The sequence below is a fragment of the Hydra vulgaris genome, chromosome 15 (genome assembly GCF_038396675.1).
Source record: "Hydra vulgaris chromosome 15, alternate assembly HydraT2T_AEP".
Taxonomy (NCBI): Eukaryota; Metazoa; Cnidaria; class Hydrozoa; order Anthoathecata; family Hydridae; genus Hydra; species Hydra vulgaris.
Window position 1 is genome coordinate 38,430,001 of NC_088934.1, and position 12,479 is coordinate 38,442,479.

The window sequence follows — 12,479 nt, forward strand, 5'->3', positions numbered from 1 at the left end:
TTATTTAGGTTAAAGTAGGTGGCTCTAAAAAAAAAATTTGAAAAGAAGAATGAAGGGTCGATTCCGTTTAAATGTACATACACAAACAAGCGTGAATAATAAGGAAAAAAGCAATTTTACTCTTCCATCGAATCATCACTCTGGTTTTTCCAAACAGCATTTTTTTATAGTGCATTTACTTAGGTACAATACAAAACAATAGACTAAGATAATCATTTATTTTGTTATTTATTATAAAACTTGTTTTTTTTAAAATAGATTAAGGCGAATCATCAAAAACCATTACCAATACAGATCGACCAAAAAATAAGACAAACGAAACCTCTCCCATGGATGATGCCATGTTTTAGCGTAAAATGATTGTGTCACACCATTACATAAAAAGAAATTTGGGCTACTGCAATAGTTTTTAGATAAAGATTTAAATGAAATTAAGTTTGAACAGGTTACCTCAATTGAGGAATTAGTAAAGTTCGAGACCCGACTTTTAAGAAAAATTAAAAAGAACATTCGATGCTACTGGAATTGTTTGTAAAAATGCGAAAGCGTAGTGTTATACGATTTTAGATTTTATGATGACGGAAGAGTCGATCAATCGAAATTAAATATTATGTATGGTAACCATGTGCCAAGCGTCTTTTATTAGCTTATTTTTAATGATTTGGTTTTTTATTTCTTTGTTTATTTTTTCTTCGTAGTATTATTGTAAAATAATTTACCTTAAAAAACAAAAATAATACAACAAAATTGTCGTAAATATAATGTAGTATATATAAAAAAAGGTTTACATGTTTAAAGTTATAAACGTGTCTAACAAAACCTGCGTATTTTTGGTTTATCATTAAACCGTGCTGAACAGCTGTTAGTTCAGGCTTAAGTTTGGAAAACTTATGCCTAAACTAACTAAAGGCATTAAATAAAGTTTCCGTTTGGAAACTTTATTTAATGCCATAAGTCCGTTTTAAACTATAAAAAACACGAATTTAAAACCTCTTAAAACACGAGTTTAAAACCTCAAAAACACGTATTTAAAACATAAAAAAACTCGTGTTTGAAACCTTAGAAAACACGTGTAAAACTCCAGTTAAACTTCCCGTGAAATGCACGTGTTTTTGGTTTACGCCTGGATCGTAACAAACACGTGTTTATACGGGTTTTAATTCCGAGATTAAAACCAGATGTGCCTTCAGCTATAGCTGAAGGCACGTAAAATAATTTTTTTATTTTCATTTGCATAAAAGGTTGAAATTTCATTAACTTACGTCATCCATCAAAAAAGTTACGTTTTGCATTTAAAAACGATCAATTAAAAAACATAAATGCTTTAAAAACAGTCTTTTTGTAAAAAATTCTCTAGGATGACGCAGGAATCTGATAGAATGGACATTTAGGGTTAAGTATTCCAAATTTCAAATATCAAGCACAAAGTTATGTTATGAAATCTTAGTTGGCCAAACTCATGTTTTCCGGAAAATATGCGAAAATTAGAAAAGTGGTTCTAAATTATTAAAAATATTTTGGCAATATTTATTTTTATACCAATTAATGTAAATATTTATTTAACAAGGAAAGATAGATCTTTTATATTTTTTTAATTGCAAGATGAAAGCATTTATATAAAAAAGTTACTATTAATTTAAAGTTTGTGAATTTTTATACTTTTTATGCGGAAATACTTTTTTTTTGGTAAACTCATGACGTCATTCTCGTTTTTATATTGAGTCAAACAGCCGTGAAACCCTGTCCACCCACGTCCAAGGCTTAAGTATTCACAAAATATAATAATTCAGCAATTCTTTTCGCATTTAAATTTATGTCAAAAAATAAACATTACATCACCTAACTTTACGCTATGGAAACATGTTTTAACTCTTCAGTTATAGTTCACTCTATTTTGTTTGTAGTTTTAATAGTTTAGTCTGTAGGTTTTAATGGTCTAAACTTTAAGCGTATTTTTTTAATATTATGTCTGAAAGTGTCAATTCTTCAAATGCAAGGTGGGCTGGCCGTGCTATGCAAATGATACCAGGCTTAAAACCTCGCCCACAGCAACATTGTGTCGGAGAAAAAAATGGAGTGAAAAATATATCTTCTGATGATAGTTCTTTGTTTGTATTTATTAACAATTGCCAAGACTTTGAATTTAATATAAATGGTAAGGTAGGAAAGGTTACTGCTGAGAATTGCCGAAACTTAACCTTGAATATCTCGGATAATGTTGTTGGTGGAACACTTGAAATTATCAGATGCGAAAATCTATCATTGAACTATGGCGTTAATGCTGAGGTATTTGTTTTGGATATATGAAGTATTAAATACTGCAGTGTCTATAGTTGACCTAAACTATAGTCGAGAGCAAATCAAAATAACATGCCATAAATTAATCTATATGTATAATTTTTAAACTCTTTATTAGTTATTGATAAACTATACTATCTTGTATAGTTTATTAAAAACTATAAGGTAAGATTAGCTAATCTACTTATTTATATACTTCACATTTATATGCTTCACATGTTTGCATATACAGCTTCACATACACATATAAGACTGTGTATAAAAATTATTAAAATCTAGGAAACATTTTTGAATTGAAAATCTCCATTTTTTTTGAATGCAACTATAAAAAAGATATATTTTATTGCTTAATGTTGTAAAAAACTATAAAATTTTTAAAAATAGAATACACACACATACTCAAATATTTAAATATTGTATTTTTTTTTCAGAATACCTTAACCCTTTTTTTAAAACTACTCGCTAGAATTTCACATATCAGACTGTTTGTTTTTTTTGTCAGAAAAATGTCAGACAGCATTTTTTTTAAATATAACTTTTTACAAACTTGGTCAGGCAATCAAATGATGGTATGAATTTGATGGTTAATTTGAAGTATTTTGGATTTCAATCATAAATTTAATTATTAATTCTAAATTTTTCATACCTGGGGTGGGTACGAGGTAAGGAAAGGTACTATAATATATACATATATATATATATATTTATATGTATATATATATATATATATATATATATATATATATATATATATATATATATATATATATATATATATATATATACATATATATATATATATATTAGTAGTTAAAACCGTAGCTGCATTACTTTGACAGCTTTTGATAATATACAACAATTCAATCTGAAAAATTTAAACAAAAATAGTTTTTAAGTTAATTTTTGATGCTAAATATGTCTAGTTTGTTCTTGAAATTGTTTGCGTTTGTTGAATTTACGATTTTCAATGGCAATGCATTCCATAAATTTGCAGTTCTGTTTATAAGGAATTTGTGTCTTAAATTTGGTATGTTCTCTTAGGTATTTCTTATTATGTGATTTTGAGAAAGTTTGTTTGCCTAAAAGTTCTACTTTTTCGGTTTTATTAAAAATTTTAAATACTTGAATTAGATCTCCTCTTTGTCTTCATTCTGACAATTTTGTTAAATTTAGTGTCTGTAAACGGTATTGGTACTGCAGACTTTTTATGTTCTTTGCCATCCTTGTCATTCTAATATTTCAATGTCACCTTTGTAGTTTGGTAACCAAACTGGTGCTGTAAATTCAATTAGAGGTTTAATGAAAGTTGTGTATAATTGCTTGACAAGATGTTGATATAAATGGACAAGGGTGTTTTTTATCATTTCTATTACTGCATTTGCTTTTGATGAACATTTTACTATGTGTTTCTTTTATTTCAGTGATTTATCAAAATTTACACCAAGATCACATCCATTTGTCGAATTGTTAATTTCTGATCCATTAACTGTGTAATTGAATTTCATGTTGTTTTTACCATAATGCATAACCGCATATTTACTCTTGTTCAGTTTGATTAACCATTTTTCTGACCACTCCTGTATTATTTAAGTCTCTTGATCTCTGCATATGTTTTTACAGTGCTTTTGATTTTTTCTGGTATGCCATTGATGTATGCTACAAAAAAAATGTGGAAGACCACTTAATACGTTTCTCCATGTTGACACTGCATCACCTTGAACCACTCTTTGTATTCGATTATTCAAAAATACATCAATCCAGCTAAAAAAATTTTCTTATATTCCATATGGGTTCGATTTTAACCTAAATTGCTTGTGTGGCATGGTATCAAATGCTTTTGCAAAATCTAGCATTATAACATCTACAGGTATATATTTTGATAAATTGTGTGTAATAAAATTGAGAGTCTCTAAAAGATTTGTGGTGCATGATTTCTGTTTCACGAAACAATGTTGGGATTTTGTATTCAGATTACAGTTGTCAAAAAGTATTTGCATTTCCATTCTTAAAATTCCTTCAAATATTTTGCATGCTATTGACGTTATTGACAAAAGTCTGTAGTCTGATGCATTTAACTTACATCCTTTTTTGAAAATTGACTACATGCCACTTTAGAGGCAGGTTACTTGTGTTGTAAAACGATTTGTAGATTAACGTAAGTGGCAATGCTACTGACTTTGCACATTGCTTAAATGAAATATGTAAATTGTCTGCACCACATGCTTTGTATGTATTTAGTGTTTCCAAACAATTCAGAATATCTATGCAATCAATAAAATTGTCATTCAAATCAAGTGTGTGACTTATTAGTTTATCTGCTATTACTGGCATTGTGTTACTTTCATCTACAAAGGCGCTGTGGAACCGGTCCTGGTGGTGGTGGAACTGGTTAGAATGTCTGCGATCTCATTTTGGTTATTTGTTACAGTACCATTAGTGTTCAAAACGGCTTTAATTGATTGCTTTGTATTCCTCTGACTGTTTATATATTTATAGAGAAGTTTCGGATTTGATTTTAATTTTATTATCAGGTTTCTTTCATAGTCCTTTTTGGCTAATACAGCTTCTTTTAATACTAATTTTGTTATTGTTTTGTATGCATTGACCTTTTCTGCATCTTTCGATTTGGCAGCTAAATTTGTGTATCTTAGATCTTTTTTTATTCTTACTTATGCTCTAAGGTTATCACTAAACCGTGGATTTCTCTTGTGTTTGTGTTTTGCATTAACATCAATTTTTGGTATATATAAATTACTCAGATAGTTTTTGTTTAATATAAAAAAATCGTACATTTATTGTGCTGTTGATTTATGAAAATATAAGTTCCAGACGACTGAGTTAACTTTATGTGTATTCTCCTCTGGTGTAGTCAAATTTTTGTTTTGGTGTTCTGCTACTCTATTTAATGTTTAGTTCAAGTTTAAATGTCAATACTAAGTGCCCCTTGTTTGTACAACCCAGGACTTCATGTGATTGTAGCTCATATATTCTGTTACTATCGTTGGTAATATCAAGTATATAATATCATAGCAGCCGTGGCACAGTGGTAGCACACTTGCCTAAGAAACAAAGGATTGTGGTTCAAACCCCACCTCTGGGCAAGTTTTGCGACATTGGTTTGGAAGGAGGCGTGAACTTCCAATTAAATGCTCATCCGTGGTGCTCTGTAATAAGACTATAAGGACTTCTTGGAGCACCTAAACAAAAAATTTTTAAACAAGTATATTATATGCAGTAGTGGTGTAGTGGTAGAGTGCTCGCTTTATAAGTGAGAGGTTCCTAGTTCGATCCCCACGTAGAGTGCGTCTCTGGTAATACTCACTTTCTTTCTCTGCACAGCAACCTTGTATGTTAAGGTTTATGTTTTGGAGTTATAGAGTTAAGAAAGGGTTAAAACTAGATGTGGATATTTTTGCCGGATATGCCGGATAGTAAACTTTTCTAAAGTTCTATAAATGTTTATGACATTCAAGATTTAAAAAAAATAAAATCAATAAAAAACTGGGATAACACAGGTATATGCGTTAGTAATGTATGAAGAAAAGTTGTTTTTTATATCCAAATTTTTGTATTTTTTAGTTACTATTTTCTATACTTCGTCAGCACATACCATGTCATACAGATTTTTAGTGATTTTTTAAAGTATGATCTTGAATATTATTTATTGTAGACTAGCAAGACTTGTTTTTTCTTCATAAACACTAATAGAACTTTAGAAAAGTTTACTATCCGGCATATCCAGCAAAAATATCTGGGACACCTCTAGTTAAAACCACAATTAAGTAGCCTCCTCATCTGTAGTGGCCTTCTCAGCCTCGGGGAGGTGAATTAAAATTTAAAAAAAAAAAAAGGCCAGTTTGTTTTTTAACTGTGTTTCTGACAGTTTAAAAGTTGGAATATTAATATGCTGAAATAAAAATTTGTTTTTTGTTATATCAGTAATATGTGTTCCATTGAATTTTCTTTTCTATTCACACTGTCAACATCAGTGCCGGTTTAACCCACGGACACACTAGACACGTTCTGGGAGGCCACAGAGTTCAAGGGGCCAGAGCATCTAAGTGAATTTTTGAAAGATAAATAATTTGAAGAAAAAAATATTATTGGCCTCTATCCTCAACTTCCTCTCATGTCGAAGAGATTTTTAATCTTTGCAATAACAGCGCATACAACATATCGCAAACTGGACATTTTTTTATATTTCTATGTTGACTTTTTTTAATTCACACAAGATTTTAAATTTTGCCATTTTGTTGCCAAGAAATGTTCCAATCATATATAAACATTTTAGATATTTGTTAGTACTGCTCAGTTCTTTTTCCTTTCTCAACATTACATTAAAACTTGACAAGTCCAGTTCCACGTATTGCATATGAAAAGGAATCATCTGGTCTTTTTGTTGCATTTTTTGAGTATCTTAATTTTCTGAGCTCCATATTTTCATATTGCTCTGCTAAATAAATACCTTTGTGCTGTGGGTTTGTTTTATCCCTGAGTTTCTCTGCCTTGACTAATATTTCTCTCTGACTCATCACTTGGTAATAATATTTAATTACTAGTATTTTTTCCTGTTTTGCTTTTGGTGGTATGGTCTGAATGCCTGCTGTTGTTTGAAATCGTTTTAGTTTTTTGACAAGCACGGGGCTGGTGGGTGCTCCTATATAGTTAAATATTTGACTAACTTGTTTCTCAGTTTCTGCCTGTTTTTTCTCTTCGGTCCCAGTAACTGTTGCTGTGATATCGGATATGATTATGTTTTTCTTTCCTTTATCTCTGTCTTTTTGTTCATTTATTGCAGCATTTACTTGGTGTAGTTTCTCATTCTTTACCATTGATGACCATGTAATTGGTCCGCTAGTAACTATATTTTTAATTTGTGCTAGGTAAGTTTCATTTTGTGTCATTTGTGATCTCAAGTGCGCGTTTTCATTTTTCAGTTGATTTATTTCTTTTTCATAATATGATTTATACAAATCTAGAATACTTTTATTTGAATTTTTCATAATCTGTAATTTAGATGCATGTTCATTTTTTAAATTGGCCACTGCTTTATCTAACGTCGCTTTGGCGATGTAATTTGCCAAAATTTGGTCAAGCATTGCTTTGGTGATGTTTGTCATTCTTTTCTTATCACACAGGAACTAAAAAATTTCAGTATTCAATCCAAAGATTCAATATACAAATCTTTACTTAATGTAAACTTTGTTCCCTATTTTTATTAACATAATAAAAAGTTAAATATATATATATATATATATATATATATATATATATATATATATATATATATATATATATATATATATATATATACATATATATGTATATATATATATATATATATATATATATATATATATATATATATATATATATATATATATATATATATATATATATATATATATATGTATATATACATATATATATACTGTAGTAGATATATATATATATATAAAATATATGTATATATATTCATACATACATACATGCATACATACATATACAATAAATGTCTTCTAGTTTGTAGTATTACAGTTAAAATAATGCATGTAAATAAGCACACTAGTATCATATCATTAAATAGCAATTATAAAAAAGTGATTGTTTTGAAAAAAGTTTTTTTTTTTTGAGGAGTCTTTTTATGGCATTGTACAAGTATACACCAAAGAATTTTGTTTAAACACAGTATAAAAAAAGTTGTGGCTTATGCTTTTTTTAATCTTAAATTTTAAATATCCAGTTTATTGAGTGTCATATTAAGTAAGAAATTGTGTTAATTTATGATAATACTTATTGAGAAATTATGTTATATATCGTCATTGAAACTGCAAAACCTCGTATGTGATTTTTTTGTAACTGTAACTTTTTTGTAATTGCTTTCATATTCAGAGCCAATGCAGTTAAGTGTTTTTGCCACATGACAAATTGAGAAATTTTTTTGGTCAAACTGTTACAAGGTTTTGCAAGTACATGTATACCACTTTATAGAAACGTTTTACATCATAAACAGATAGGCCAAAAGTGGTTGTTACGAGGTTTTGCAGTTTTATTGACAATATTCATGATATTGTACAAATACTTAATGTATGTTTATTTATAACATACATAATACATAATCGATTTATTTGTTCTTTTATCATAACACAATAATATTATTTTATTAAAATACAATTTTCTTTAAAGATACCTGTACTACAAATCGAGTGCAGCGCAAATATTAGCATTTACATTTGGCTTAAATCTCAACTTCAAAGTGTGTATTTAATGCAAACTAGACTTGTAAACTTATACCATCAAAATCAAGTAGTTGATGACCAAAATGGTCTTACTTTACAATATTCCATAGAAACTCCTGATGATGAGCTCCACATTCAAAAGGTCTCTCACTGGAGTTCAGCGCTACCAGATGCTAATTTTATTACAGAATGTGTTGTTCGTGATGGCGTCTTCCCAACAACTTCTGAAATGAAAAAAGCTGCTGAAGAAAGACGAGAGCTTATGATGCACAAAATGTCTGAAATGTTATTGAATGGTATTAAGATTACGAATCCAAACCAAGGTGGTTTTTCTAGTTCATCTTCCAAAGACAAAAACTTTGATTTACCAGACTAGCAAGTAAATTTGAAATGAAATAAAATGAGGTAATAAATTTTTAATTCAAACTTAATTGTTTCATTTTTGCTTGCTGACTAGTTTATCCACAGAACAATTATATAACAGTCATAGAACAGATAAATTGTTTTAAAAATTATTTATTGAAATTGGTTTAAATGTAAAAAAACGAGCTGCGGCGAACTAGATGGTAGCGAATCAGGAGTGTTAACATGTTTAGAGTTAGAATATTGATCCTAAAGAAGGTCTCTCAATTAAATAATTTATATTTTGCATATTAATCGTTAGTTAAGTTTTTTTGTCGTGAATAAAACAGAATATACGTAGAATCATACATAAAACAGAATATACGTAGAATTATACATAAAACAGAATATACGTAGAATTATACATAAAATCTTTCTGGATGTCTGCTCAGAAGTAGTATTTATTAGTTTATACAATTTAACATTTTTGTATGTAATTTTGTACTTTTTTGCAGTTAATAATGATAATAGATAAATAATATGTAGTTAAAACTTGTTATCTCATATTTTAGAGATATTCTATGTCAAATCGACGTTAATTTTACGTCGACTATACATAAAATGTATAGTCGACGTCAATTGTGCATATTCTTGGTTTGTTATATAAATATTTGCATGTAACTAGAAGTCGTATTTTTACTATAACTATTTTATAATTTTATAATATTTAAAAGTTGTATTTATAATAAACACTAGTATATATTATAAATACTACAGTAGTAGCATTTGTCGATTTTTTAATTAGAATTTTTTGTATGCAACTTCACTCTTTTTTGCAGTAAATAATCAATGAATGAATGAATGAATAAATTTTATTAAATAGCTACTAGTTAATTCTGTATTTTGTGTTTCTAAAATAACCTTCAGTGGCAGATTGATGTTTAGCGTCTTCGGGGAGGGGCGCAGGGGAATGAGCTGGTGCGACAAGGGTGTGGGGTGACACATTAACCCCCAGAAACAGTTTTTTCAAAAATCGCATATATATATTATATATAATATACAGTGCTGCTGAAAAGTTTATCACGCAGCCAAATTAAATTTACTTTTTTTAAAACCTCAAAAGTTGAAGTTTAAATTTTGTATTTAAATTAACGAAAAATTTAAATTTTTCGTTATTTTAAATACAAAATTTATTTTTTAGAATATAAGGAATGTATAAATAAATAAAATAAATAAGCAATGAAATAACACTGACAAATTTTTTTGTCAGAAGTTAATCGTATATAAAATAAGATAAAAAAAGCTGCTCATAAGTTTAACATGCTACAGTTTTAAAATGGTTTTTAGGCCAAACCTCAATAAGGTATGTGACCACCTTTATTTTTTTATGCATAATGCACATCTTCTTATACAATCAAAAAAATTACGACAATATTCAAATGTTAAACCGTTGAATGATGGTTTTAAATTTTCTCTTAGATCATAAGCTGAATTTTCTGGTTCTTTAGTAAGTTTTTGGTCCAGCACAGCCCAAACATTTTCAATTGGATTTAGATCAGGTGATCTAGCTGGCCACTGAAGTATTTTGATATTGTTTTGTTCAAACCATCCTGTTACAGATTTTGCATTATGACATGGAGCGTTATCTTGTTGAAACATCCACTCAGGCTCGTTAACAAAAAAAATGTCTTTGGAAGGCATTAAATATTTTTCAAGGGTGTCAATATATCTATGTTGATCCATTCGACCATTGTATAACATGTGTATACCTGGGCCATTATATGTGAGCCACCTCCACCTTGTAACCTCGCTAAAAACAATTCTTTTTAATTCATAGTCACTTATTTTTAAAAGTGTTTTACAAAATTTAATTAGTTTTAAACGGTCTGACGGTTTTAATAATGGTTTTTTGGCAGCAACATAGCAACAAAGTTTGCGGTCTATTAGTCTTCTATTAACTGTTTGTCTTGATATTTGGTTTTTAACTCTTGATATTTTCACTTTATAACTCGAGATATTTCAATTTTAGAATGACCTCCCATATTGAGGCCAATAATGCGCTGTTTGATTTCTTGACTAATTGCTTTTTTTCCCATGGCAAATTTTTATACAAAAACTAAACAAAAAGGATGAATGAATTTAAAACAAACATTCAAAATCTCTATATCATAACGAAATTTTTATATACAAAATGTTACTTTAAATATATTTTTTAATATTTTATTAAAAAGGAGAGTTTAATTTACTATTGCGCAACTTTTTTTAGCAATAAAAGATAAAAGCTCTCCTTAAAAGCTTTAAAGAGAGTCAGCATGCTAAACGTATGAGTAGCTTTCTTTAAGAATACCAGCTGTATGTATTAAAATTAGTTTAAAATAATTTTGTATTAAAATACGTTAAGAAAACCAGCTAATGTATGTATTAAAAACAAAGGATGTGCTTAAGCAAATTTTTTTAATTTTCAATCTTAATTTAATAGGCTAGGTCTAATTAATTGCTCACGCCAAGCCTCTTTTATATCATATGAAAGCACTCAATATACAGTATCGGACAAAACGAGTGCAACCAAATAATGCTGATTTAGTTTCTTTATATAAAAGTGCTGCATTGTTTCAATTTAGAGAAATAACTATGTAACTGTTTAGAGACAAAGTTCTTCAAGTTTTATTCATCACAAAGTTCATTATTTGTACACAAAAATTAATAAATTAATCAAAAGTATTAAAAAAAGTTGATTTCCTTCTGGACAAAACAAGTGCAACTCGACAAAATGTTGACCAAGCAGTATTTCGCTATCAATATTTCGTAGCGAATCCTTTGTTGTCGATCACAGTCTTGCATCTTCGAGGCATAGATTCGATCAGGTGATCAATGAAACTTTGTGGAATCGCTGCCCAGGCCTTTTGGATTTGTTCAAACAGTTGATCCTTATTACGAACACCTTCACGATTAATTCTGCGGTTGACGATCTCCCACAGGTTCTCAATAGAGCTAAGATCCGGAGATTCAGGCGGCCAATCCATCACCGATAGGTGGTTGTCTTGAAACCACTGCTTGACTATTTTTGCAGTGTGTTTCGGATCGTTGTCTTGCTGAAAAACCCATTTTATTGGCATATTCCGTTCAGTATGAGGTAACATAACATTATTCGGGATATTTTTATACATGAAATGGTCCATTATTCCATCGTTTCAATGTATTGGACCTAGATCGTTAGCAGAAAAACACCTCCAGACCATTACATTGCCTCCACCATGCTTCACGGTCTTATGGCAGTAACGTAAATCGAGGCGTTTTCCGGCCGGTCGACGTACACGGCAAATGCCATCGCTCCCAATAATGTTGAACTTCGATTCATCACTGAACAGGACAGTTCGCCATTTCTGCACATTCCAGTCAATATGAGATGTAGCAAACAGGAGTCTTTTCTTCTGGTTTTTTAGTGAAATCAGCGGTTTCTTTGCAGGGCGTCGAGAAAACAATCCGGCTTCAACAGCACGTCGTCTGATTGTTCGGTCCGATACAGGCAGCTCTAATTGCTTTTGTATCTCGAATGATGATATCCAGGGATCCTTCTTGACGGATCTGACGATCATAGAA

At 29.6% G+C, this 12,479-nt stretch overlaps 1 protein-coding gene and 1 long non-coding RNA gene across 3 annotated transcripts in view; both read left to right on the top strand.

Moving 5' to 3' along the window:
- LOC136091656 (uncharacterized) overlaps positions 1–727 on the top strand; it is a 2,171-nt gene extending 1,444 nt beyond the window's left edge. The window contains exons 2-3 of one of the 2 annotated variants that reach the window (XR_010644161.1): positions 1–183; positions 259–727. The exon at positions 1–183 is cut by the window's left edge and continues 478 nt beyond it. This is a non-coding gene — a long non-coding RNA (uncharacterized LOC136091656). The remainder of the gene's footprint in view (positions 184–258) is intronic. The other variant, XR_010644162.1, reaches the window with a different exon arrangement.
- A 1,074-nt stretch (positions 728–1,801) lies between these two features.
- Positions 1,802–9,431, top strand: LOC100204168 (uncharacterized). Its single transcript, XM_065820719.1, has 2 exons — positions 1,802–2,286; positions 8,485–9,431. Exons 1-2 carry the CDS (start codon positions 1,966–1,968, stop codon positions 8,911–8,913), a joined length of 750 nt encoding a protein of 249 aa, XP_065676791.1. The 5' UTR covers positions 1,802–1,965; the 3' UTR covers positions 8,914–9,431.
- The last annotated feature ends 3,048 nt before the right edge of the window (positions 9,432–12,479 follow it).

What these genes read in the sequence shown, in the direction of transcription:
- LOC100204168 (XM_065820719.1), top strand. Translation starts at nt 1,966, where the DNA reads ATGTCTGAAAGTGTCAATTCTTCAAATGCAAGGTGGGCTGGCCGTGCT. An exon ending in ACTATGGCGTTAATGCTGAG is followed by an intron (nt 2,287 to 8,484) that starts GTATTTGTTTTG and finishes TTTTCTTTAAAG; the next exon opens with ATACCTGTACTACAAATCGA.